Source organism: Scatophagus argus, chromosome 16 (genome assembly GCF_020382885.2).
Source record: "Scatophagus argus isolate fScaArg1 chromosome 16, fScaArg1.pri, whole genome shotgun sequence".
Taxonomy (NCBI): Eukaryota; Metazoa; Chordata; class Actinopteri; family Scatophagidae; genus Scatophagus; species Scatophagus argus.
This window is the reverse complement of record NC_058508.1, coordinates 17542114-17569432: the sequence shown is the minus strand read 5'-3', so window position 1 is coordinate 17569432 and position 27319 is coordinate 17542114. Positions and strand designations below refer to the sequence as shown.

General features: G+C 41.8%; 2 protein-coding genes across 9 annotated transcripts; one reads left to right on the top strand and one right to left on the bottom strand.

Moving 5' to 3' along the window:
* Positions 1 to 6497: 6497 nt before the first annotated feature.
* Positions 6498 to 11241, bottom strand: ramp2 (receptor (G protein-coupled) activity modifying protein 2). 2 transcript variants are annotated; one of them, XM_046416171.1, is made up of 6 exons: positions 11025 to 11241; positions 10405 to 10470; positions 10301 to 10330; positions 8490 to 8522; positions 8147 to 8321; positions 6498 to 8046 (listed from the first exon to the last, which is right to left on the bottom strand). In XM_046416171.1, the coding sequence occupies exons 1-6, from the start codon at positions 11182 to 11184 to the stop codon at positions 7797 to 7799; spliced, it is 714 nt and encodes a 237-aa protein (XP_046272127.1). In that variant the 5' UTR covers positions 11185 to 11241; the 3' UTR covers positions 6498 to 7796. The 2 variants fall into 2 exon arrangements, with proteins under 2 accessions (XP_046272127.1, XP_046272128.1); XM_046416172.1 differs by having other exon boundaries at positions 10405 to 10467; positions 11025 to 11238.
* Positions 11242 to 14162: 2921 nt separating this feature from the next.
* ezh1 (enhancer of zeste 1 polycomb repressive complex 2 subunit) lies at positions 14163 to 27059 on the top strand. Of its 7 annotated transcripts, none has more exons than XM_046415042.1 (20): positions 14163 to 14737; positions 15771 to 15954; positions 16055 to 16183; positions 16671 to 16793; positions 17213 to 17330; positions 17546 to 17773; positions 18957 to 19059; positions 19344 to 19507; positions 19712 to 19803; positions 19917 to 20079; positions 21263 to 21447; positions 22861 to 22952; positions 23146 to 23174; positions 23290 to 23415; positions 24558 to 24736; positions 24861 to 24956; positions 25067 to 25148; positions 25231 to 25314; positions 25405 to 25489; positions 25629 to 27059. In XM_046415042.1, the coding sequence occupies exons 2-20, from the start codon at positions 15775 to 15777 to the stop codon at positions 25687 to 25689; spliced, it is 2319 nt and encodes a 772-aa protein (XP_046270998.1). In that variant the 5' UTR covers positions 14163 to 14737; positions 15771 to 15774; the 3' UTR covers positions 25690 to 27059. The 7 variants fall into 7 exon arrangements, 5 of the variants coding, with proteins under 5 accessions (XP_046270998.1, XP_046271003.1, XP_046270999.1 ...); XM_046415047.1 differs by having other exon boundaries at positions 25405 to 25531; XM_046415043.1 differs by having other exon boundaries at positions 14164 to 14737; positions 16055 to 16180.
* The last annotated feature ends 260 nt before the right edge of the window (positions 27060 to 27319 follow it).

Genomic DNA, 27319 nt, shown 5'->3' with positions numbered 1-27319 from the left:
ATGTTTGCATTCGATTCAGAAGGATCACTTTGAGGTAACATTCAGACTGGAACAGAATCAGAGGGTGCAGTTTTTTCCACACAGGGACACACCCAATCTCATGTTGCACAGCTTTAAAGCAGATCAATCATTGCAAATAATATCGGCACACCAAAGATCTAAAACTCTAACCACATTTTACAGAATTTGGCTTAACATGCACCATATTTAAGTCGTTTTCATAACGGAAAAAGTTTTCAGAATTAACATGCAGGTTTTTTTTCCCAGATCATGAGATGATGGATTTTTTCATCTTTTCTGTAGTCTCTAAATGTTGAGCATTACAAAGTCTGTGTTTTTTGTAAAGTGCAGCTAAATTAGAAAACTTCAGAGCTAAACGTACGTAGAAGTAAGAAAAGAAACTGCCCAGAAACCGAATTTTATGGCAAATACATTCAGAGGAATGTCTCCATGAGCCGCTAAAGATAAAATAAAAATGAAGAAGCTAGAAGAAAACAAAGAAAACAAAAATAAGCAGTCAATTACTGGCTATAAATAAAATGTGTCGTTAGAATGTCTTTTTTAAGAGGTAAAGCTGTTTTATACGCCTGCAACACTAAAACAACTTTAGTTTTGTTATGAATCAGTACACACAGGAGAAAAGAACAGCAGCATTTGTGCTTTTTTGCAATTATGATTTTTGTCAGGAACTATGACATAGTGGTGAATGAGAATGAACTTAGGTGACAGAAGACTCTATTATCATGACTTCTCAGCAGCTCATTACACTGACTAAATGGTTTATAATTCTATAATTGGGGAAATGACAATCTTGAAGTGCGATCTCATCCTCAAATAATTTGTTTTGCAGTTATGGCACAGCCAGTTGTACATAGCTGCAGTCATTAACCTGAGGAGAACATGGGGTTCTTGGGCAGGAGGCAGTATATCAACTCTTAATTTACATTACAGGCGAAATTATCAGGTTCCCCTGATTCTATTTACTATCTCAGCACTGCATTCCTGATTCTCTTTTTCCCATTGGATTCATGATGCTTTCATTGCATTCACTGTACCAGCCACAAAGAAGCCCAGATCAAAGGTTTTTGCTCACTGTCAGCCTTACATTTGTGTAAATACCGTACACAACATAGAGGCATAAACTAGGTCTGTTTAGGCTCAATCCCTGAAGCATTGTGGAGGACTGTATTTGAGAAATGACACACAGTCCCTATAAACAGACAGGGACTTTAAAAAAAAACTTCTATTTGTCGAGGATTTTAAATGGATAAGTTTCTGCACATTCCTTTCATGTTTTTCTTTTCAAATGCTCCTCAGTGTTTATTACACCCGCATATAAGTCTTCCTTCATGTTTTGTATTCTAATGTTTACTGTGTTTGTCTGTCAGTGAGTGCTTTTGCGTTTGTGTCTGTGTTTGTATGTCCAGGAAATGTGTTTGCATGCTTTTGTGATGAGCATCTCTGAGTGTAGGCGCACATGCACCTGCACATGCAGAGATGGCTTTTTGTATGAAATACGTTCTTTAGTGTATTATGTGCTTTTTAGCAAGTATGAAAAAATCTTTTAAGAAAAGACTGAGATTAGACTTCTTAAACAGGAAACAAACGATAGGTGATATGTTATTTTCCTGTGAAGATAAACTTAAGAAGCTCAGCATTTGTGGATTGAAACTGACGCTATTTACCAGCAAACAGGAGTGAATCTAGCTGTTTGTCATGGCAAGAGCTTCCGTCAAAATCCTTCCAGGGTATTAAGGGGGAAAGGAGGTGCATGAGTGCAGGTGCACCAATGAAGTTATTATATTGGCAGGTTTGTTCACGCAAAAAAAAATCAGCTGATCAGACTAAAACAACAGTAAGGCTCCTCTTGGAAGAGGATGAGAAAAGTGGATGAGAAAAAAAACACAAAAAACATAACAGAAAGTTTAACTGTTTAGTTTACTTAGTTGAGCTGGTGCTTAGTTTTTGTGCTGTGAATAGAAAAAAGCTGAACAGCGAAGTAAACACCATCCGTCGTCTCTCCCTGCCACCATCACCAGCTGTTATCAAGGCTTTTTGTTGATTGTGTCTCTTCAGAGTGTGAGAGAAAATTTTTGATCCATTTTAATATTTTTAATCACACTCTCAACAAAGCTGGGCTGAGCAGCACAAAGCTCACAGGGTATTTAATGGGAGAGTTGCTTAATACCACATGAATGTATTTGCATTAAAGGTTCAGCTTCCAAGTTTGTTTGAATTTCACTCATTCTATTTGCTTTGCAACTAAGCCGAAAAGACATGATAGCTGTATTGTATATTGACTCAAACTGGGAGTGTCCAAACAGAAGCATCAAATAATTTAGTTTCAGTGACCTGAGGTTTTAGTGCGAACTGCAACCCTTTCAACAGCCTAAACCAGTGCATGCCCATGACTGAGGTTACAATCAGCGCTATAATATTCACCTCTCTCAAAGTGAAAAGAAGTATCTGAAAAGGTGCAGTTTTTGAGCATGTTCAACTGCTAATTATGTTCTCAAAGACTGCCATCTAGAGGCCACCTCACACATTTCACAGCTCAACTTCTCCAGTCACTTTTCATCCTATTGTTAAAACAACATTCAAAATGTCTTCTTGACTAATTGACATTAATACCACAATGACTGCAAAATATAATACGTTCATAGTGGTCAAGAATGTTTAAAGGACTGATTTAAGTAGAAAAGATGTCTTCCCATCTTGACAAACAGACAGATGCAGACAGAAACTTCACTGTTTGGTTCCCTCTAACTGCTCCCAAGCCAGCATTTTTGCCTATTTTTATTTAAATGTATCCTACCTGTCCAGCACCAAACCACACTTAGTAACTAATTGGGGGCTATGGTGGAGCATTTAGAAGCTAAAAAGCCAGATAATTCCCTCGGGTTCCAGATGGATTAAGTTTTCACTGCCACCAAGTGGTGAGAAGATATTGCAGATTGAAATTATTCATGAGTCAAAACTTTACAGAGAATTTCCATAATCCATCAAAAGATTCCACAAACGCAAGTTCGATTATTCCGCAATCATGTGATGTGACTGCACGTCTTCTGTTGCATCCTCTTTGCCTGGTTGGTCCAGGCCCTGCTCCTTTCCCATCATCATGGACGAACTGAAGGATATTTCTGCCTCTTGTCACTCTTCATCTGGCGGTAGAGCACGGTTGTTCATGTATTTCTTTGAGTTTATTCTGACTGATCGAGCAGCAGTTTTGATGTCAAACCTTCTTGAATGTACAGTCATCTGCTGCCAGCTTGGCGTCATTCGGCTGAAGGGTCAGCTCTGACACAGCTGTGCCAGCTGCCTGGATCTCGCACAGCAAAGTAATTAATTCATGTCACTCTCAATGACTCGCATCAATGGGTGCAATCTTTTAATTTTCATCAAAGTCTGGCAAAACCCCAGTCTGTAACATCCAACAAACTAGTTCATGAGAAAAACATTTGTGCAAACAGGTTTGTTTTATGAATAAAGACATCTATAAATGCAGTGCGATATCAATAAGTCATCAATAACTTGGCATGCTACATGAAGCTGACCTTCTCTGGCCAGGTGTGGAGGATGACCAGCTGTCACTGATGCTGCTGAATGCTCCTTCATATAAAGCAGTGAAGCTTACACTGTCAGCTACCTTAATTATTTCCACAGCCAGTGTCCCCAGCCACCCTACTTTGTCTGCCAAAGGAACCAGCAGTTGATGTACAGATGCCCCTATACTCGCTGTCCTTCCAATCACTCTACCAGATCACGGGGACACGGAGAGAAGACCCAGGGGCCCCAACAGAAGGTCCAGAGCCAAAACCCGCCGCCCTGCAATCGGAGACACAGCTGCGGCACGAGAGTGTGATCACAGAGGGGAAGGTCTCTGGTATCTTCCGACAACACTGTCTATGTCTCATTCTAGGAATGATTTTGGTGCAAAAACCCAGTGGCAGGGCAGCAATGAGGCAATAAGACTATTCTGATTTCTAATGTAACATTTGCATTGTGGCATTGGCAGCTTAAGTTGTTAGTTGTTATTTCTACATCTGAAACAATTTGACTACAGCATGAAAGTGTTTTTTTTTCCTTTTTTGTTCAGTTTGAATATGTTTTAAAATAATTACCTTCACCAGTCACAGACATAGTATTTAATATTTTGAATCCCCTCAATGAGATTTGCGTCAATCAAGTCAAAGGTTTGAATATTCCTGACTCCTAATTTGTCAATCATAAGTTTGTCTGTCAGATTATACATAACAAAATATATCTGAAGCCCTGCAGGCTCTCTGGTCCGTCTCAGAGAGCATTCCAGCCCCACAGGCTCAAGTCAACCCACTTCAGTGTCAGTGCAGATCATTGAAACTGAGGCCCATGGGATTGTGTCAACTGATTTATATACAAGTTGAGACATCTCAAAATGTTATGTAATTGTGCTGTGGGTGAGGAGCTGGAGCATAACCTCTTGGCCTCATATATGCTTTGAAGGATTCCTGGTGATAGCATAGCCTGCTTTACAGTACTGCTGTGAGGAGATGCCCAGATCTGTTCAGGCACACCATTTTTTTCTTTCTTGTGAGTTTTTACAGTAACTGGTGCTATTGTTCTGTCATTTGCATTCAAATAATTGTCCTTTTCAACATTTTTGGAAATATCCCATTTCAAATAACCATCTATACATCCTCTCAGAAACCATAGATTGTTAATAGCTAATTTGGAATACTGTTAATGGTGTCTGGCTAAACATACACAAATATAGGCTAAAAAAATTCCTGGTGAGGGATGCATGATAAAGTCTTAAAAGGGAAATATTGACGTAGGTGTGACAGCATGACAGGCTGTTAAAATGATTTAATTGCGTGCACACGGTGCTAACCACTGACCGAAAGTTTCCTTATTTTGCCAAGTCACTGTGTATACTTTTGAAAGGCATTCTGCCACGACAAACTTGATTCAATTCAATTCAATTTAATTTTATTTGAAGTTCATTTCCAATTCATAACAGAGTTATCTCAAGACACTTTAAAGGTGTGTAAACAACACATTTAAAAAAAGAAGAAGAAGAGAAACAGGTCGCAGGGCAAAACCCCACACTGAGTAAACATTTGGTGACAGTGGCGAGGAAAAACTTCCTTTTAACAGGCAGAAACCTCGAGCAGAACCAGATTCGGTGTTGACGGCCTTCTGCTACGACCGGCTAGGAGGGAGAGGGGGGAGAGGAGAGACAGGGAGGATAGAGAGAACAGAGCAGAGCAGGAGCTTGATAACTGAATGGCCTGGCTCCATGTCTACATTTGGAGATTCATGGTATTACCAGTAAGTCTGAATCTAAGGAACACAGCATCCTAGAGGGCTGATATGGTTCAATGAGATCAGTGATATATGATTGGGGCCAGACTATGCACGGCTTTGTTGGTTAGGAGGAGGATCTTAAATTCTACTCTAAATTAATAAGTAGAGAGAATAAGTTGATGCTCTCTGCGATTAAGAGGGAAAATGTTTCAGGATCAGACAGTGAAAACCTTTATTTCTATCAAAAAAAAAATCATAATAACTTCACATGCCACACAACAGCAGGTACGTAAATTAGCTCTTTGTTCACTAGTCTTCCATTCTTTTATGGCTGGCTAACCACACTGAATACACAAGTTTTAACAGCAGAGGGTCAGCTGGGGCTTATGGTTATTGTACTGAAGAACATTGATTTTGGAATTTTTGGGTGAGATAAAGTGCTGGTATGACACCTTGAAACAGAGTCATAAAACAGGTTGTGTCACATAGAACCAGTAGAGGGCAAAGTTTCCTGACTGAATGCAGACGCACGTATTTGGACTTGTGTACTGAACACACACATGCACATACTGTTTTGTGAAACAACTGAGGTAATGCGAGTAATAAAATATGATTAATGTTGTTTTCACAATTACATCTTGCATAATGGCATCAGAAATGGTTTTTGGCTTACTGTAATAATGAGGAGGAACACAGAAATGCATGAGATCAGAAGGGGGTGGAGACGAGGAAGACCCGACATCTACAGAGGAAGAAGGTCACCGAACACACTTTCCTACCCAGCCCTGCCAGACACACACACACACACACACACACACACACACACACACACACAGACCCACCCTGCAATGTTGTGTTTGCCAGATGAGGGTGTGATACATGACTGCTGTCACCGCTTCCTTCACTACATCAGCACTTGCACAGCATAGCAACTGCACCACAATATACTGTGCTGCTCACCGAAGATACAGTGAAATACAACCTGAGGCACAAAGCAGTGCCATCTGTGCTACCCTCAGGGGAAAGCAGTGTTTAATCAAAAACTGACAAAGGTTAAAGGGTAGTTTTGACAGAATGATGCCGCAACTTTGTTAAAGTACCTTTGTGAACATGAGCTCAGCTGAAACAATCTACTTCTTTCTTGTTTTGTTCCTGAAAATTGTGTTTTTCATTTACCTGACAGGCCACATGGGTAAAAATAAGCAACAGTCAACAATCCAACTGTAGTTTTAATAGTATAAAATATAAGAAGTATATCAAAATACATACAGTACGTGGTGTGGAGAGCAGGCAAAATATGTTCTCTCAGACCGTACAGTAAGTCCATTAAGACCTGACAATGGCGGAAATATTACACAGTATATAAATACACATTTTGATTCTGATCTGAAAGCATTTAAAATTGCTTCACCGTCATTCAAGATTGAACATTGCATAACAACATTTTCATGATTCAGGCTAAAGATAACACTTTTATCTCTCTGTCATCACTCAGTGTTTATCATCATACTGCAAAGATACACAAAATGTCTTTATCTCTGAAGTGGGTGGAGATGTTATATAAACTTCTCTTCAGTTAACTCATGATATGGTCGTGAGGATTGTCATTTGGACAGAGGAGAGTGCAGGATTTTCTGTTCAGAGATGGACAGTATAGGGAAAGAGATCTCCTATTGTGGGTGTAAACACTCGTTGTGTTCGATCTGCAACCTCTGACCCCAAACCTTACATGGGCTATGACTCACATAACCAGCTCCATGCATCAAACTAAACTCATTTTCCTGTCCTCCCTTTGCACATACACATATAACAACCTTTTCATCGATCAAACATGGACACATACCTGTATCCGATTCAGACTTAACAACTGCTTACCTTGTACATGTCCCCTGCTTACATATTGTACAAGTGTGAACAGGAGCAAAGAAGAAGTACATAATGAGAATTCAGCAATTAAAAATTACCTTGTCTGTTGTCAACACAGCTGCAGTCCAACATAATAAGAACTGTACGCACAAATATATTTTTCCTTAACTTTTGCAAGCTCCACAGCTTTTGTTATCATAACCCTGAATTGGTTCTCCAGTAAAACTTTAGCCCTGTTTTCTGAATAGTGCATGCAAATTGGATGTGACCAGTACATACATGTTCAAATCTCTAGTCAAGGTGGTGGTCAGGAGGAAAGTAAAATTTGTCACAGTACAAAAATTTATCACAGTGAGTGTTTGATAACACTGGGGAGACTGCCTTTGTACAACCGCAATAAGTGTGATGCCACAGATTATTAGATATTTACTCTAAATCAATTAGGTTTTTTCTGTGGCTGAAAAGTCCTCTGAGCTGTGAACCACGAGTAAGGAAAGTTTCAGTCCTCTGCAAAGTCACGGACGAGATGAAAGCACAGCAGCAGTGTATATGTAAACAAGCTATTGTCCCCGGGTTACGAAATGAAGGAGAGCTTGGGTCAAAAATATGATATTCTTAATGACTGTGAGCAGAGACTCGGGAGTTCAGGAGCTGCCATCCCCATTCTTGGTCTTGAGCACCACCAGACTAACCATGACGGGTATCAGACATATGGGAGTTATCACCAGGGCAAAGACAATGAATGGTGGTGGGTCGCTTAGCTCTTCTGTGGGACAGTCCTTGAAAAACTTGGTGTGAATGTCCACAAAAGTCTGTTCCACCAGGGGGTTGGGCCATGGGATCAGGAGACAGTCAGAAATCTCCTCGGTGCAAAGGCTTAGGTTACTATACAAACTGCAGTGTGGAAACGTGAAGATTAATCGTTGGCAAATATTTCACAATATTTTCTAACCTTAAAAATAATTTACTTTGAATATAAACACGCGTTACCTACCCGCTCACGTTGCCCCAAACGCACCAGTCAGTGCTGTTCAGTGATGCCATCGCATTCTTATAATTGCTGAGACATAGATGCTGAAGCAGCTCGTGAAGGCACTTCATTGGGGGTTCACCAAGAAGAGAGCAGATTTCGCAAAATTCCATACAGTTGTGAGAATTGTTCCCACAAGCTGCATGAATGAGAGAAAGAAAGAGAGAGAGAAAGAGAGTCAAAAGCAGAGAGACATTGAGACAGATTAGGAAATGATCATAAATCAAAAGATCTCCATCAAAGTCTTTGTTTGCAGAATGTTATGAAGTTGGATGGCTCTGTATGGTTATAAAGTTATGTCACCTACCATACGACCTGGTGGACTCTCCATAAGTGGCATCTAAAAAAAGAGAAAAATAAGATAGTTTAGTTCATTTAAGTTCATCAAAGACATCCTAATATCAGTGCAAAAAGTTTTTTGTCCATTGTAGCTCATGAGATCCTTCATGTTTCTAGCACTGAAGCAGACATTTGTAGCTGTAAAAGAGAGACCACACACTCACCGAAGAGAAAGGAGAGGAATACCCCAATGAAACCAAGCGCTCCCTTCATGTCAGAAAAAATGAATAAAGGTGCGTTTTCCCCAGCTGATGACCATGTATGATAAGCCTAAACGTCTTAGACTGAGTACAGCGAGGCATAACAGGAAACCCGACAGGATGGAATAGACGCAGTGTAACCTTCGGTTACCAGATGTCCAAACAGTGTTACCCACGGTTAGCAGATGTTCTTCGAAGATCTGTCTGACGGGCCAGTGCTTTGCCAGCAGCTCTTCCCCTCTCAAGCACACGTTTCTTTTGGATTTTCTTCCTTTTTTAAAGGGGTGGAGGCAGCTAAGATTGTCCTCTCCATTCTCTCGAATAAAAGGGAGCACACCCAAGCTGGGCTGGACTCACATCTGAAAACCCTTTACTCTTTAACTCTTGTTCTGCTTTTTAGTCTCAGTTTCTCACAGTCGAAGGCCTGGCCAGCTCACAGCATGTGATTTATTTGCCTTTTGGGCTGCCTCTGCCAAATAGGAAACATAAGTAAACATTTAGGGCTTAGCGTTTTGGGGTGGATGTAATCATGACTCTGCAGGGTGTGCTGTGCAGACAGCCATGATTTCATATTTAGGTTAATTTGAACAAACCTGGAAGAAGTTATTAGTCAGAGCTGACCAGCTGTTTAAAAGGCCAGTGATCTTCAAACACACGTACTGGTAAAGATATTTCTACCACAAATGTGGGAAACTTGTTTTTCATGTCATGAGGAGCTCATAAGTGTGTGCTACATCTGTAAGGTAGTTTCTCACTGTCACCACTGACCACTTTAAAGAGCAGTGTGAGCGAGAGGCAGTTTCACTGATTGAGTGAAAAATAAAATGTATGGTTCATGTTTTCTCACGACCAGCTTGTTAATTTATGTCACTGAATCCACATGTTGGGGCCTCTCAAAACATCTGTTTGCAGAGCAGATTTTTTGATTTAGTAATGACATCAGGAAATGTGTCTTTTCAGCAAAGGAGGAGCTCAGAATTGGGGGGGAGTTGGCAGGGGAAGGAGGGGGGGGACAGTCAGCGGAAAGAAAAAAAGAGAAGGCACAGGATGAGGAACAGTGAAAGGGGCGCTGCTCCAGAGTTCCAGTTGTTTCACAATTCAGAGTTCATGCGTTGATCACAGACGTTGCATGGGGTGAATGACGAACAAATTCAGGAAGTTGAGCCAGGTGGGGTCTGCTCATAACGAGGTTTGAGTTAACCCTTAACCCCAAACCATTATGGGCCTCGTGTCTGCTGCTGCTGACCCCTCACTGGTAGAGACCTCCCCAGGAGTTTGGACTCTCATGATAATACACACAAGGAGATCTTGGCAGAAGGATCTCCGAGTTCTGTACTCTGTGTTTGTCAGTTTCAGGCCAGGCAAATGACTTTAAGGAACTGATCCAAAACAATCATCCAGTGAACACAAATACATGGTAACTATTTGTGACTGTGAAATGTATTCAAATATTTGTAGTGAATCATGAAAATACAATTAAATGGAAACCTGAACATATATATATATATAGATTTCATCTCTCTGGATGCCTGGGCAACAATCTGTAATAATGTATGACAGAAAAAGGTAGTGAACTTACTGGCAACCATTGCCCCCGTTGAGTGATAACCTGCAAAGAAAGACAATCAGGTTATAGTCAGAGTATTTGTGCTCATGAATGGCTTTTTTTTTTTTCTCACATACCTACTGTTGTGGCGGGTTGCACCGCTAACTTTTCATCAACCAGACAAACCACTGTTGTGCATCCTGCTATCAGAGAAACAAAATAATAAAAGAACAGAATATTAAAGTAAAAACAAATGTTACACACAGTTGTGCCGGAATCATTTCACTGAATTTTGATGTCCAGAACTTGTGAAAATGGAGGTGCTAAAGGAAATAACAAGGAGTAAGCTGTGGGGAGTAACCTGGTCAATGCATCCGCCCTTTGTTTACCACTGCTTCAAGGACATTTAAACTTACAAGACATTCCTCTCTCACAAGATAAAAGGTGTTATTTAATAGATAGGAGCAAATGATAACTACAGCATGAAGAATAAAAGATAATATTCTGGTCACAATATATTCAATAGCTCCAGTGGCACAAAAATGAATTTGTTTTCTCAACTTGATCAAAATCACTCTATGATCCTTAAACCAAACTGTTTAAGTATAAAACTCAATCATAAGACTCACTAAGCTTTCTAAAAGCCACTCATTCACTAAGAGCTCCTAAGAATTCCTCTTGAGAGGTAACATAAAGGGCAAGTAAAGAAGTTACATCATAAGAGTGAAGAAATGGACAGTGTAAATCCTCTACTTACCCCAGATAAGAAGAGTCACCAAACACCCAGAAAACATAAGCGAGAGTCTAACGGCTGTCATTTTGCCTGACAATGCTGTGTCCTTCTTCCCTGGTGGGTAGGGATTACAGATCTCAACCTTTTTGCAGGAAGGTTCTATGAAACAACAGGAAGCCCTCATTTCCTAGGATGGGTGGATTCACACAATGGGAGCCTCTGATTACGTTAGAACTACTGTGGTCCCCTGGTTCTCCACCATCACTCTCTCTCTCTCTCTCTCTCTCTCTTTATCTTCTCTCATCCCATCCTGTGCTTTCAAATGAAAAAACAAAAGTGAGAATATTTGGGAAAAGCCCCGCCCACTCTCTTTTCTCTCTCTCCCTCTGTGTCTCTCTGTGTCTACTCTTTTACCTTTGATAAATACTTTTATCATTTTCTGCTTAAAAGTCAATAATGGTTTCACACACCCAGTGGCTGTCCTGGACTGAAAGGACTCGTGCTGCCGTTTGAGTATCTGACAACTGATTTTTTTTTTTTTTTTATGTGTGTTGTAATGTTGTATGCTTCGCTTGAATGGAAACTTGGAACAGTGATTTTGTGGTGTGTAAATATTATCACCAGGAAAAATTAATGGTTGCACAATCCTAAGAGTTAAGAGATATTTGCTTGTTTTGGCCCAACAGTAGCAGTCAGTGAAAGTACAAACAAAACATGGCAGGCCTGCGATATTTTAAACAAGTACTCAGCTGTGTTAGCCCATCGTTATTACTATCAGGCTGATGATCGAAATCAATGCAGCACAACCAGAGATATTGTGTCTTTTATTCTGGTTTTCTTCCTTGTCAAAACCTGGCACCTTTCTCCTTCACCCACACTTAAACTCAAAAGCTAGACTATAGACTATGAGGAACCACAGTGGTGTTTACCTCTTTCTAAATCTACACCTCCAGTTTTTTAAACTTCCGTTCTTCAGCCCTGAAATGATGACTCAATTGACATCATTTGAGGCATCAGTTTTGCGCAGCTCTCCCCGGAGCCTTCATTCAGTTATGTAGTGGTACTCCAGACCTGTAAACAGACTTTTGATGTGTGAAATTGGTGCAGTTCCTCCATACGTTAATGGTTTCTAGAGTATCCCCCACGGTATCCTACAATATAACACTGATGGTGAGTAATGACATTTTTTTTATATTTGTGCTGTGTTACGCCATCAGTGACGATGACAAACACCCTTCCCCAACGCCTCTGGAGTTGACGTCACACTGAGCTCCTGTGGTAAAGGGGGGCGGCAGGGATCTCCAGTATGAAACCGATGGCCCTCATCCACGTCACTGAAGGATGAGTGCTCTTTCTCAGCTGCTGGATTTGGAAGGAGCCAGGCAGCTCTGGCCTAAAACTGCTTCCACATTTCATGTCAGATAAAAGAGGCCACTCTTTTTTCTTTTTCTTTTTTTTTTTTTTTTTTACATAATTGAATTAATGCTTTTTGTTTGTTTGTTTTTTTAAATCCCACATATACACACTTTAATGCATTTGAATTAAACCTTCAGTGTGACTGAAGTTGAACAGCTGAATGGATCTGACTGTTAGGAGGGGCTGTTCTGTTGAGGAAAAGCAGAGAATAGGCTGAGTGAAAGCTTACTTGGCACGTCCCTCCTCTATGAAAAAATGCTTCTTAAATCAGTTAAAGTCAGTTAATATTTTAAATGACTGCAGAGGTAACTGTTTAATCAGAGACTTTGTGAATCTTTCTATCTCCAAACCTTTGTTACAGATCATAATAGGTATCTTACAGAACACCACATTTATAGATATGAGTCCCACACTGACAGGAGCCAAGACCAACACACATAGTTTACATTAGAAAGAATTAAAAACTTCCTGCTGATAGCAGCCTCGCTCCCCAAGTTTATCTTCCTGTGTGTGTTTGCTTTTGTTTGACAGTTTAGTATCAACATGGCACGGGCTACTTCAAATACTATTGTGCAGACGCCAGACACGCTTTATCATCTGAGATTCTTTTGCTCACCGAACGCACAATTTACAACTAGAAATTTATGACACAAACAGTAGAACCAGAGAGTAGAAATAAATAACAGCACTACAGTCATCAGAGAGAAACATAGCGAGGAAGTATACTGAAACATGATATCAGACCAAACCACCCCAACACAGGTTTCTTTACCCATGTTAGATGTGTAGGCATGAGCCTGCGATATGTCATGAGATGAAAAGCAGCTGAACAGTGCCATCTTGTGTGCTAGAGAAGTAACTTCCTGTGGTTTCTTCATATGCATTTTATTTTGAAGAAATGCACTAGAACATCAACTAAACTGTTGGAAAAATCAACGGAATAAAAACCATTCAGAACTGTGAAGCTTGTTATGAGTTATGACACAGGGTTATATTTTACACTACAGCTTATCCCTTCACGTATATTTCTAAAGGTAATGTATGTGCTTTATTTATATTTTAATTTCCGCACAAACATCGTATTACAATCAAGTATCTGAGACACAAGCCAAGGCTTGAAAAATGTGGATAAAGGAAATAACACATCCTTTTAAATTATTAATTAATAAAGGAAATAACACATCCTTTTAATTATTAATAATCACAATACGAAAAAGCAATGATTTTTGATAGTATGTTTTAGATTCATTATTAGCAGTTGCTAATGTAATTTGTTGTCAAGTTAGAAAGTCAGATAGCACCTAGCCTAGACAGATAACAGATAGTCTAACTGATCTAGTAATTCTACCGCCAGTTTTAACAGTTGGTTTGTTAAAAGATATTCTCCACCACGATCTGTGAAATAGTCTTTTTTTCTCTTTAAATCGTAGCTTTAAAGATGCTGTGTCTTAGTTTGTTCATTTCCTGAAACTCAGCATAAAGCAAGAACGTGCTTTTGTCACGTGCTCAACCTCAGTTGTCTGTTAGGGATTTACGTGGAATAATCCACGTAACGGGGATCAGTGAGCCGAGGACCTTCATACAGCATTATTTTCTCTCTGGTAGAGGAGTGAAGAACGACAGCTGAACTGTTTTCCATCCATAGACCGATCTAATATAGTTTTCAATTATTTCTTTTCTTTTTTTTTTTTTTTTTTTACAAAGTTTAGTGTAACTACACAACTTGCACAATGAGTCCTGTGTGAATATGTTTTCCGGTTTTGTGTTTTGCTATTTCATAAATCATTATAACACTCCTGTGAGAATGCTGAATTTTGTTTATTTTAAACATCAAAACGGCCATTAAAACGCGTGTTAGCGCTATGCCCTCCCGCGTTTGGACGGCGATAGCACTCCAGACAGTTGCATCAGTTCCTGTGGGTGCGTGTAAACGGCTGTACTGTGGCTGCTCCACGCTACTTTTTATTCCCAGGACGCAGAGTAGTCATAAATCCTCCTCTGCTAGGAAAGGCTGTGATCATAATAAAGACGTCACTCTCCAGCTCCGGTTGGCTCTAAGCGAGCTAAGTGCGCAGCTATTTGTAAGCTACAACAACAACAACCTCCAGCACCATGCCCGTGGATAACGTAGGGATTTCTCTGACATCCCCTCGCCGTACGAAGACCATATATCTGCGTCAGATCCATAGCAGAGGCAGCCTTTAATTGCTCCGGATCTCTCTACTACCAAAAAAGAGAAAAGAAACAAAAAAACAGACAGGGACTTGATCGCGTTGCGGGCTCCTGTCGCAACAAACAGGACGCAAGACGTGGATTTGAAGGTATTTAATAACTGCGACACTGGCTCTGGAGGTAGACGTGCACACGCGTCCGCTAGAATAGCGTGCTGTCATTGTGGTGGCCGCTGCGCACGGCTTTAAAGTATACCACATTTAAATGGGTGCTGTGCAGCTCTGTGTGAACGGGGCTGCAGCAGCTTACAGGACGTAGCGCACTTCATAGCTGTGGCTGGAAACGTGTGCACGACTCATAGTCCAGTAAAAATGCACCGTGGCAGTTTCCCGAGCTCACTTTTGGCATTGTACCTATTTTTGACTGTGTTTTAGCTCAGACAGGGAAGTTGATGTTCACGGCTGTGATTATGAAACGCAGAAAAACTGTACTACGCACTTTTCTGCTTCGCTTCATATTGCTTTTCTGAAGAGGCACGCCCACTCCTGAGCAATGTGGGTGCCCCCGTGCTGTTAAATTAATAGTGACTTTGCTTATTTGAGTGCACACGATGAGTCTTGTTGGGTCATTGCTTGGACATCTGCCAGCCATGATTGAAAAAAATGGCCAACGACAGTAGCAGAGTAGTTTAAAGCACCAGTGTGGAAGGCTTTTTTTTTATGTCAATTTTGTTTTGCCAACAGAAGGGGGCGCTCTTTCAAATAGACTTCCACTGAGAGTGGATGGGGAAGTTAAATGTCTAAGAGGCAGAGAAAGAGTGTGAAGTCATTATTGTATGTAGTATTTAAGACTTTAATGGTAATTTAACAAAACATAGGTAGGTAGAAAACCATTGTAAGCATATTACATGAAAACTGCAGTTATGAACAAATCGGTGCTTAATAGTTGCATTATTGAGAACTAACATGATGATGAGACACTTTGTAAAGCCTTGCAGGAATATAACTGAAAATGACTGAAAAACAAATTATTTGCCCAAAATGCTCAAATTCTGATGCACCTTTCAGACCTTTCTAAAAGCTTAAGTTGACAACACAGTCTAACCTGTCCAGTGGTCTCAATGCATCATGTGTCCCAATGCCCTGGACTGGTTTTCCACATAATATCTCTGTCCTTTTAAAGAGTCATGGAGGAAACAGCTGCTGCAGCTCCAGCCCCTGGCAGCGGGGCAGCTACACCAAACCCAAGACCTCAGCCTTCCTCCTTTGCACCCTCTCGCAGCCTGCTGGAGTGGAGACGGAGGGTCAAATCTGAGTATATGCGGCTTCGCCAGTTAAAGCGCCTTAAAAAAGCGGAGGAGGTCAAGGTGGGTCGACTCAAATATTAAGATTTTTTCTACAAGAAAAAACAAATGTTGTGTTGTGACTTGCAGTGTCTGACCTGCTCCTTGTTCTGTTTTCTTTAAGACCCTGTTCATGTCTAACAGACAAAAGATTGAGCAGCAGACAAATCTCCTGAATGCAGAGTGGTCCAGGCTCAGGATTCAGTCCATCCCTCTGTCAACTTCTACTGGAGCTCTGGCCAACAAGAAGGTGGTGTGTGTGTGCGTGTGTGTGTGTCCATTGCAGCATCTTAACTTTAAATATTATCCTGTCTGCTCTGTCCAGCTCTGCTTTCATACTCCTGCTGAGCCAGTAATCAAATCTGTTATTACTGTGTGCATATGTTGTGAGAAAACTCTGGATGTCCATCGTGTTGAGTCGTCTTCGCCAGCCCCTGGTGCGCTGCCCTGATTCCCACCTGGCTGTCAGGTTCTACTAAAATATCTCATGACAAAGCTGTGTGCCAGAAGTGGATCATTTGACAGCGTAAATGTGCTCTCTGGCCCTGTGGGAGCTACTGAGGGCATAACAGCATCTTTCTGTTCCCACATGCTGTCAGGCTTCACTTTATTGCGTTTCCTGAGTTTATTTTCCCTGCATGGGGTCGAACTGTGTGTGTATCTGTTATAAAATTGTCCACTAACGCTGAGGACTGTTCTTTTGTCTTTTCCCCTGCAACCCACTTCTGGGTCTTTTACAGATGTGTACAGTGGAGTTTGGCTTCCCAGCATTCAAAGCCCAAGCCATTGCCATGAGACCCCTGTCAACAGTGGCAGGAATCCCCTTCATGTACTCCTGGTCGCCTCTGCAGCACAACTTCATGGTATGAACTAAACCTCATTGTGTTGTGGATAATGCAATTACAGTGTTATTGCAGGTGCACCGCAATCTTATGTAACACTTTACCAATTCAGCTGGTTCCAGTTTTGAAGATGTTCATTTTGTTTTTATTGGAAATGGACATGATCCTCTGTGAGCTGATTAAATCCTTCAAGTTGTGCGTTTATGGAACATCTAAAACAGTTGGATGAATTAATTTCATCAGTTTAAAAACATTTTTTCTCCCTTGGTTTACATTTCCACACCTTTTGTGTAGACTTGTTGGACAGTGAAATGTCAATCTGACCATGTGAACAGGTCAGGTTACTGTGTTCAGTCCTTGAAAGCATTACAGGTGATGTGATATGACAAGCAGCATAAGCTGGTTTCATACCTGTCTTGATGGGAGTTTTTCTTCCTCAGGTGGAGGATGAAACTTTCCTCCACAACATCCCATACATGGGCGACGAGGTGCTGGAGCAGGACGAGGCCTTCCTGGAGGAACTCATCGACAATTATGACGGTGTTCATGGCGACAGAGGTGTGTGTTGAGTCATCTTTTCCGTTAAGATGGCTGCAGAGATGTTATAATCTGACCCCTTTCATGCTGTGCATCAGGGCTGCATTCACTTGGAAACTTTGTTTAATTATATGCTGGTGAGGCAGCTGATGTCATCCTTTATCAATTCTGGCAGCCTGTGGAAAACAAATATTTGAGAGACTGGCACTTATTCTGACAAATTAATTGTGTCCCAGAGGGAGGATTTATCAGCGACGAGATCTTTAAAGAGCTGGTGGAGGCCTTGAGCCAGTACTCTGACCACGAGGAGGAGGAAGAGGAGGAAACAGCGGCGATGGTGGCAGACATGACTGGAAAGAAGGAGGATGAGAGAGTGATGAGGAGGAGCTCAGTGGAGGGGTCAGAAGAGACCAAACCCAGTACTGTGGCATTCATCAGGAGGAAGAGGAGGAGCACTACTGAGGGTGAGCAAGTCTTCAGCTGTGCGTTTGTGTGTTCAGACTTTGAGAACAAGAGGGTTGCAGTATGAACAAGGCTGGTTCTGTTCCTCCCTTCACACTGCACAGCTGCCACAAGGTCGCCCTGCCACAGTGGCTCTTGCCACAGGCATTGTTTACTTTAAAGCTGTCTCTGTGTTCTTGCAGGGGTACTGAGTGTGAGGGAACCTGTTTGTCCATGACACTGATATGGTCCAGCTCTAATTACAGAACTTAATGACCCTTTGTGCTGGGCTTTATGGAAAACTAGGCTGTGTAGTGATAGTGAAACGGAAGCACACCTGGGTACACAGCTAATGGTATACAAATATCTCAGTGGACAGTGTTGGATCAGATTACTTTTAAGAGTAGTCAGTTCCTGAATATAAATTGCATGTTTTTTTTGGAAATCCATTGGGTTATAAAGAAAGATGATCTAATAAAATAAATAGTTTGGGACTGAACTGCACGAAAATCAAACTTTGAAAATATTGCCTGGACGCAGCTATAAAGCTTTAAAAGCGGTAACTACAGGTGTATACTGTGTGTTCTGAAACGTATGGGATGTTATCTCTTTTGTGTTTTTTTGTTGCTGTTGCTGCTGCTGGATGACCTAAAATGTCATGTTCAAAATGATCATCTTCCATTTTCAGGTGTAAATAAAAAGGAATTAAAAAACTCAATTTCTGTCATTAGTTAAATATTATTTAAGTCACCATTAATGATCCTGACAGCCTGAAATGAATAACTTACTCTGATATGAATATTCTAAAATATTTTAAATATGACATTAAAAAAATCCTTGACATTGTAATTATGATTCAGTTAAACATGTTTTTTTCATATATAATGACAGATGAAGAAAGTCATTTGTTTCCTGTCATCTGATTATGTAATCTCAATGACATGTAATCTGTTGCTACCCAACTCTGTCCGTGGATGAGGGGACCATGAAACAAAGAGACTGGAAAAAAGAAAGCTACACTGAGAGTATAGTGATTGACATGTTATTGTTAACTGGCCTTGAGCACTGGGAAAACTTCTGTAGCATTGCAAAATGTTTAAAAGAACACATTACATAAACCATATTTGAATCTGTATCAAAACCTGATGTGTGGACAAAACTGGGTTATTTGTGTAACCAACTCTGTTTCTCTGTTGTCTTCCAAAGTGAGGGAGTCGTCCAGCAGCAAGAAGGTCCCCAACGATAAGATATTTACGGCCATCGCCTCAATGTTCCCTTACAAGGGCACCATGGAGGAGCTGAAGGAAAAGTAAGAAAAGTGCAGTGAAACAGGGGATCTCTGCGTGCACAATGCTGAACAGGCCGTTGCTTAGTGTTCACCATGGAGACGCAAGCTGTCGGGGAGGAAAGTAATAATGGTGGCTCCCTCTCAGCCTGTCTGACTCAAAGGAGCAGTTGCATCAGCCTCTGAAAGAGCTTCGCTTACAAAGAAACATCAGCTTCTCCTTCAAATGTGCATGCTAATACTGCGGCAAAAGAACTGTACTCAGGCGATATATATTGCCGCTTCAGCTCATCCTGTCACCTCCACAGGTACAAGGACCTCTTGGAGCCCCCCAACCCGGTGAAATTGCCGCCCCTCTGCACCCCCAACCTGGATGGACCTTTTGCGAAGTCTGTGCAGCGGGAGCAGTCGTTACACTCCTTTCACACGCTCTTCTGCAGACGTTGCTTCAAATATGACTGTTTCCTCCACCGTAAGGGCTTGAATTATGTTTTTTTAAATTATTATTATTTCTCCTTCACATGGATTGTGGTTTAGGTTTTTTTGATTTACAGATTGCAGATTTACAGGTTATGAATACATACAGATTATATGCTGACCTCTCAGCTCTTTTATTGTGCCTTAGATGTTGTATTTGCTACACAGAATCAAAATATGCTTGTTTGTGTTCATAAAGCTTTCCATGCTACACCCAATGTTTACAAGAGGAAGAGTAAGGAGATCCACATGGAGACAGAGCCATGTGGTGAAGACTGCTTCCTGTTACAGGTACACAAAACTCACCATTGTGTAAGCTGTTTCTGCATTCTGTACACTGTAGTACATGCTGCATGCTAATATTTACCCTTTGTTGTTTCTCCCATCCCTGTGCTCCTCTGAAGAAAGGAGCTAAAGAGTTTGTGGATCAGAATATGTTACGATCACAGAGGACCCGGAGACGCCGAAGGCAGCAGCGTCCCACCAGCTCCAGTTGTCCTGGACCGTCTGAGTCTGCTGAGGACGGCAAACAGGGCGACAGTGACCACGAAACCACCTCCTCCTCAGGTGGGAGTCTGATCTCGCAGGAACTGGGTCCGGAGATCGCTTTTGAAACCAACAGGTGCTTTCTCTGCTCTAGGCACGATGACTAAGGGAGTTATGGAAAAGGTTCAGCTTCTTATTTTGCAGTATTTATTTATCTGTCTATCTATCTATCTACCTTAGACATTTCCATTTTCTCAGCTACTCTAGAGTAGGTAAATGTAAAGATTTTGTAATGACTGTCTTCTTTACACAGTTATTTTAATCTGTTTCTGAGTCACTGTAGGACTGAGTGAATGCATCACTTACCATAATCTCCCCAAAATCCCTCCCTTTCTGGAAGGCCCCTCAGCAAAGTGAAATTTGGCTAAAGATGACAGCTTTCCAGTCATATCCTGCTCTCTTCTCTGTTTCCCTTCGTCCTTCTCCTCTCAATATCAGCTCTACCCTGCCAAACAAAATAAACCAGCCATTAGTTTTGAATGCTTCAGCCCCAACATAAACACTTTGTTCCCTCTCCCCCCTTCCTCTTACTGAGTTGCCCCCCCCACCCCATTTCTTTTGACATCTTCATGTGGAGAGCAGTGGGAGGGAAATAAGAGCTGTCTCCCCTCTTCTTTTTGTCATCCTCTCATCCCCTGGAGCTCATCGCCATCAGTGCCTCACTGGAAGCCTCTGTTAGTTTTGGAAACCGCTCATGCTCAGCCAGTGACTCAGCAGACTCTCTCGCACGTGTTTAGATAATGTGGAAAAAAACAGATTGTTAAGCAGATTAATAAAGATACTCAATGCTGGAGCATGTGGCTGGAGCAATGCTGCATTTAGCCTGTTGCCAGGCAACATCCAGCTCTCTGCCTTGAGCTGTGGGTGTACAAGCTTCACTCTTGAATATCCAAAATGCAAAATCAAAGCCCAAGGTCCCCCTTGCAAATGTGTGCGTGTACACGCTGATACGGCACCCAGAAATAGCAATGAGTGTATTGACACTGTCTTACATTGGAGCGACCTATGTGTATGTGTGCAGATAAAAAGCTGTCGGAAACCTTTTGCCAAGACCAAGTAATAGAAAAGTGTTCGTGTTTGCCGCTGCATGTGTGCAGATTCAACAAAAATATGGAACAAACTTTCTGCCAAGAGCAGTTAGCCAGTGATGCTGAAGTGCTTTTCTCTGTGCGTGTGTGTGTGTGTGTGTGTGTGTGTGTAACAGAGGGGAATTCACGATGCCAGACCCCCACCAAGCTACGTCCAGGGGATGATGACGGAGCAGAGCAGGCGTGCTGTGTGGTCCAGTGGAGCGGGGCAGAGGAGTCGCTGTTCAGGGTGCTACACGGCACATACTTCAACAACTTCTGCTCCATCGCTCGCCTCATCGGTACCAAGAACTGCAAAGAGGTGAACTGTTAACACACTTAACAGGTTTCCCACCTCAGCGTGTTTCCTCTGGGTCCTTAAGCCACAGATGCTGCGCTAACTTTGCTGTGTTCAAAAAATTGCGGCTTAGATCTGAAGTAGAAGTTGCTATATATAGGACATTTAGTCTTGTACTAACATTTTCAGGCTCATCTTTTGTTCCACGCATTCTTCCACGGTCGCTTCGCTTTTTCTCCCAACTGCACTAAACTTGTTGTCCTCAGCTCTCACTGATGTTGCCTCCGGAGCCACAGAAGGTTTCACACAACTTTCACATGTGCAATGATATTCCCCAAGACCTGTAAACAGATGATGCGTGAAATTGGTTAAGTTCTCCTTTAAAAGGCCAGATGGTGGAATGAGAAAAAGAGATGAAAATACATATAACGAATCTGAGCACTTAAGTCGAGCTGAAAAGAAAAGGAACACACATAAAATAAGTGAATGGTGACAAACAGGAAATAGAAGCAAGACAATTTGAGAAATGAGGTCTTTATTTTAGAGCGCAGCACTAAAAGTAAAATTATGAGTTGTTCGCTGTCTCATCTGATGCATTGATGTTTTGGAATGGAGTAGACAACATGCATAACGTTGCTGATTTCTTTTGCCTTTGCGTCAGTGAACGAGTAATAACACATGTATCCTGGGCCTGTGGTTTTATGGTGTGGATTATTGGGCTGACTACAGAGAGAATGGCATGTGGCACCATAAACAGGGATGCTCGCCAGATGTGACGTCTCTCATATTCTCCCATGATGAAGTCAAACAACCTTAGACATTCCCAGACTTTGGTCAGTTGAGCATCATGTTCGACTGTGCATAAAAATATTACAGCTTCTGAACCAGATTTCATAACCCTGTACCTCTGAGTACAGTACATGCAGTAAAGAACAGGTAAAACAAATCTTGATATAATATTTAAGACTTTTTGAAGCAGCCTGGACTGTTAACGTCTCGACCCTTGCAGCGTCTCTTTACACACGGCCAGACCAGTCCACAGCCTGTATTGGACGGTCTGTCACGGCCCTGCTGGCACCCAAAGGCTCCGCCCACTGCTTAACTGAGTGGAAATGCTGAAACCAGCTGCATCATTATGTATGTCTGTGTCCCAGGGAAGAGGCCAAGTCTGGGTTTTGGCAGCAAGAAGTGGTTGTGTGTGCGTGCGTGCATATGCATGTGTATGTTTGGCCGCTGCAGTGGAGTTTTGATAGCAGAAAATGGAGGGGGCAGGATGTTCTGTGGTGTAATTGAGGCAATGTGCTTTTCAGCTTGAGCGGCACTACATTACACAACATAATTACGATGAAGAAAACAGACTTTCTTCACAGTAGTTTTCATTTACTGTAAATTAGCAGGATGAGTTGTTGTTGTTCATGTTGTTTTTGTATCCCGCAGGTGTACGAGTTTGCAGTGAAGGAGGTCCTGATTCATCGTGTCCCTCTTGTTGATGGAGGCATCTCGCCCCAGAAGAAGAAAAGGAAACACAGGCATGATATCACCAGTTATTCTCATGATCTCTTGTAAAAGGGAGCTTAACATCTAGTGAAACCTAAATCGATGTTAAATATATTAAACCTTCATCACTTAATTAGCCATGAAAAGTGTATCATAAGCAAATAGGTGTGGAACAAATCAGAGTTCCAGACTAAACACTATTGTTGTGTTTGTTTAATGTGGCAGGTTATGGGCAAAGATTCAACTAAAGAAAGGTATGTTCACCTCAAAATGAAAACACCACAAGCGTGACTATCACTACACTACGCCCTCAGAAATACAACACGCCTCACTGTGCCAGTCTGAGGGCTTTGTCCTCCATTGCTCCAGATAACTCGTCCAATCAAGTGTACAACTACCAGCCATGTGACCATCCCGACCATCCATGCGACAGCTCCTGCCCCTGTGTGATGACCCAGAATTTCTGTGAGAAGTTCTGCCAGTGCGAAAACGAATGTGAGTGTCACTTTTTTTATTCACCTGTGTGACCACGAGTCATTGTGTACTGTGTGCTTTTCGCTTGCTTACACGAACAAGAAGCTTGTTCTGAGCTTGCCATGCTGAAAGAAAGTTGTTTGTCATAACTACATTTTCCACTGAAAGCTTTCGGTAGCTTCAAAGCCTTTTTTGCCAGGCCACAATAGAGCAGGGCAGTGGAATGCGAAACGATTCTGCAGTACTCTGGCAGCGGTCAGAGGAGAGACTGTCCTCTGGCGGGGATAGGTGGGTGTCTGTTTCATACAGAGCTGCTTTCACAATGAGGCATTTGCTGCAGCAGCGATGACCCAGAACTGTGTTTTCCAAAATGGCCACATGGTGGAGGAATGCATTTTGTGTTTTGTTCTCTGGAGAGTTTACAACAGAGAAAGAGGAAAAGACAAAGTAAACATTTTTGCTATGGTTTGGACAAGATGGTTTTGCCTCATTTGTTCATCTGTTGTGGTTCAGTCACCTTCTGTCTTCCCTCCACCCCACCCCACCCCCACCCCCCTCACCCGACTTTTACCTCGCCTTTTCCCGTAGCAGAGGAGAGTCAGGGCCAAACAGGAAGCATCTCCCCAGTCGCACATGTGTGTGCTCTGAAGACTTGGAGAGAAATCAAAGGGATGTGACAGGCTCTGTGCCTGATATACAACATCATCTCCAACATCAGTATGAGTCAGACAGCTCCAGCTAAACAATGCTTGATGACACAGACACATAAAACCCACACAGGCTGGGAATGGGAGGTTAAAACGACACAAAGGAGAAGACAAATGCCGCCTGGAGCTCTTGCTATGGACAGTTTTCCCCAAGCAGAGGCTGCTGGAAAGACAATTTGGTTATTCTTGCCTGATCCTTCTGTTCATGTGCCTCGAGGGTGTTATGTTACACCCTGCAAAATTGCATTTCAGCATTTCTGCCAGCAGAGGTCCCGGACAGATGAGCTTCTCTGCATTACTCAGCCACTGAGCTGCTGTGCTGCAAAGCATTTTGAGATAGAATTATTTATGATAATCATATTGTGTTCTGCCAAGTCATATAGTGTATTATCCTTCTGTGCTGCTGCATACAGTTTGCTTCTAAATGTTCTCAGCACCTGTCTAAATGTTTTCCAGGCCAGAACCGCTTCCCAGGCTGCAGGTGTAAGACGCAGTGCAACACTAAACAGTGTCCGTGCTACCTGGCAGTGAGAGAGTGTGACCCAGATCTGTGCATGACCTGTGGGGCTGCAGACCACTGGGACAGCAAAGGGGTCTCCTGCAAGAACTGCAGCATCCAGAGAGGCCTAAAAAAGGTACACAAGGACACTTGAAGGTCTAAAGGGTTAGATTTTTCAAATGTTATATTCTGTTATTCTGGAGAAAAGTTAGTATCTCATATGACTTGTGGTGTCTTAACCTGCGTCTGACTTCTCTCAGCACCTGCTTTTGGCTCCATCAGATGTTGCCGGTTGGGGCACCTTCATCAAAGAACCTGTTCAGAAGAATGAGTTCATCTCTGAATACTGTGGAGAGGCAAGTCTTTGCAGTTTAGCTCGTGAACATTTTTATTTATGAGCTCTTAGCTTGTTGTCGTTGTGCTTACAGTGTTTAATATTCCTGTGTGTGTGCGTGTGGTTGAGCAGCTGATCTCCCAGGATGAGGCAGACCGACGTGGAAGGATCTATGACAAATACATGTCTAGCTTCCTTTTCAACTTGAACAATGGCAAGTATTCCCCACTCCTGCTCATAACCTCACCACTGTCACAGCCTTTTAAGTAATCCTTAATGCGCTCTGTGTCTCTCAGTAGACTTTGTTGTGGATGCCACACGAAAGGGGAACAAAATCCGCTTTGCAAATCATTCAGTTAATCCCAACTGCTACGCGAAAGGTACGACAGAGTCATTATGTTTTGCTGTGACGTCAAATGGGAATCTAGAGCATCTTTGTATGATGAAAACGCTCATGTATGCCATTGCAGTGGTGATGGTGAATGGAGACCACCGCATTGGAATCTTTGCTAAACGAGCCATTCTGCAAGGAGAGGAGCTCTTCTTTGACTACAGGTAGAGTCACGGGCCTTTTTGTGACTCTCCCTCGTCTTCAAAGTAAAAATAAGAACACAAGTCACCTGTACAATGTGACTGAAATATTGGTTTCTGCAGATACTGTGTACCAACTAAAACTCTTTGCTTCCTCCCACAGATACAGCCAAGCCGATGCTCTAAAGTATGTGGGGATAGAGAGGGAGGTAGACATGAGTTAACTCCACCTGCAGCCTACCTCCGTAGCCTGTCCTGAACTCCTCAGCCTCCCACTAATGCTTCTGTTCCTTTCTGCCGCATCACGTCTAGCTGGCGAGTTTCTGTGATCAGTCACTGTCTCTACCCTCTCTGCTGCACTTCCAAAAATAGAAAGTCCCTCCCTGCTGCTGTCTGCAGGTACTCCTGCTCTGCAGAGACCACACCACCTCCTTCAGTGACAGCCGTCAGCCCTCCCGCTCATCTTCCCGAACTCACCCACGTACCTGCAATAGACTGTATACGCCAAACTCATGAAACTAAACTATTTAAAGTGGAAATACTATTAATCTTTATCGCTTAGTGCACCAAGAGGATCACATGTTTTTCTTTGTTTTTGTTCCATATCGTCAAAACCAGGAGGTTGCGATTAACCATAATACAGTGTGTTACTCTCTCAGCAGTTTTTGTTACTGTACTTATACACCGGCTTTTGTTTGACCTTTCAACAAGTAACGCAAGCTTTTACATCATACCTAATGATCATCAGTGAAATGCATGTGCTGTCTCTTGGATAAGCAAACCATTAAACATGTTAGTCACCGCATTAGTTTCAGTCAGATGCTGCTCCGTGCAGTCACTCAGTATTGTAGTGTGATGTTACCCAGTCTCTGCTCTTCAGAAAAACTTTTGAAGAGCAGGCTGGTTTGACTGCTTGGTATGTTCTTCTATAAACCTTTTCAACGACTAGCTTCACCACCACATCTTTATGGCAAATAAGTTCTTGTGCATTTATATCACTGTTCTGCAAAAATAGGCAACCGGACAAGAAACCGACTGACTGAATGTAACCTGTAGGTGATGGTGAAGAGATCTCATCCTTCTTATCATTTTACACATTAACCCATTGTGTTGGTACTCAACTTTACGTGCACATCAAACATTTCATCATCATGTTAACATGATCTTGAGGCCTTCGCGCTTGTGAGGGAAACATTTTAAAGAATTACATGGTCACACAGTAAATGTCTTCCTTTAAAAGTTATATAAGTGCCAAATGATTCCATGCGGAAAACAGCTGAAACAGTGTGGATGTGCTGCATAATTAACAGAAGAGTGTAACGGTAACCTTTGCAAGGTTATGACCACATTAAAACAAAGTTATCAGTGTTTGACCAAATATAAAAGTCCCCCACTTTTAAATGTAAAATATAATTTGTCATCTTTTCTTTATTTTTGTAATATGTCCAGATTTGTTACTCATCCTGTTTTTCATTTATAAAACATTAAAGCCCACTTTAAAATGAGATCTTTCTCAATAGAGATGAACAAAATGGAGTTTACTGCTATGTACAGTGTATGCCTATAAAAATAAAAGTTTAACTTTATACATTAAGACCTGCCGTTTTACTCCTTGAGTCTGTTAACTGTCACAGTGCTGAAAGCATCTCACCTAAAACACCACAAACACACAGCTTGCATTTCCTTCAAGCTTCTTTTATTGAGGTGACAGTTTGGCCTTGATTTACACAGTAATGGTCATTTACAGTGACAGTATCACAAAAAAAAATCAAACATATCGAAGACCAGAAAAAGAAATCTAAGTTTCAGTGTGATCGCAAACACAACTGTAATGATCATTACCTGTTGCAGAAG

What these genes read in the sequence shown, in the direction of transcription:
- ezh1 (XM_046415042.1), top strand. Translation starts at nt 15,775, where the DNA reads ATGGAGGAAACAGCTGCTGCAGCTCCAGCCCCTGGCAGCGGGGCAGCT. An exon ending in GAGGAGGAGCACTACTGAGG is followed by an intron (nt 17,774 to 18,956) that starts GTGAGCAAGTCT and finishes TGTCTTCCAAAG; the next exon opens with TGAGGGAGTCGTCCAGCAGC. An exon ending in CTGCCAGTGCGAAAACGAAT is followed by an intron (nt 23,416 to 24,557) that starts GTGAGTGTCACT and finishes AATGTTTTCCAG; the next exon opens with GCCAGAACCGCTTCCCAGGC.
- ramp2 (XM_046416171.1), bottom strand. Translation starts at nt 11,184, where the DNA reads ATGAGGGCTTCCTGTTGTTTCATAGAACCTTCCTGCAAAAAGGTTGAG. An exon ending in GGTGACTCTTCTTATCTGGG is followed by an intron (nt 10,471 to 11,024) that starts GTAAGTAGAGGA and finishes TTTCTCTGATAG; the next exon opens with CAGGATGCACAACAGTGGTT. An exon ending in AGAGTCCACCAGGTCGTATG is followed by an intron (nt 8,322 to 8,489) that starts GTAGGTGACATA and finishes TCATTCATGCAG; the next exon opens with CTTGTGGGAACAATTCTCAC.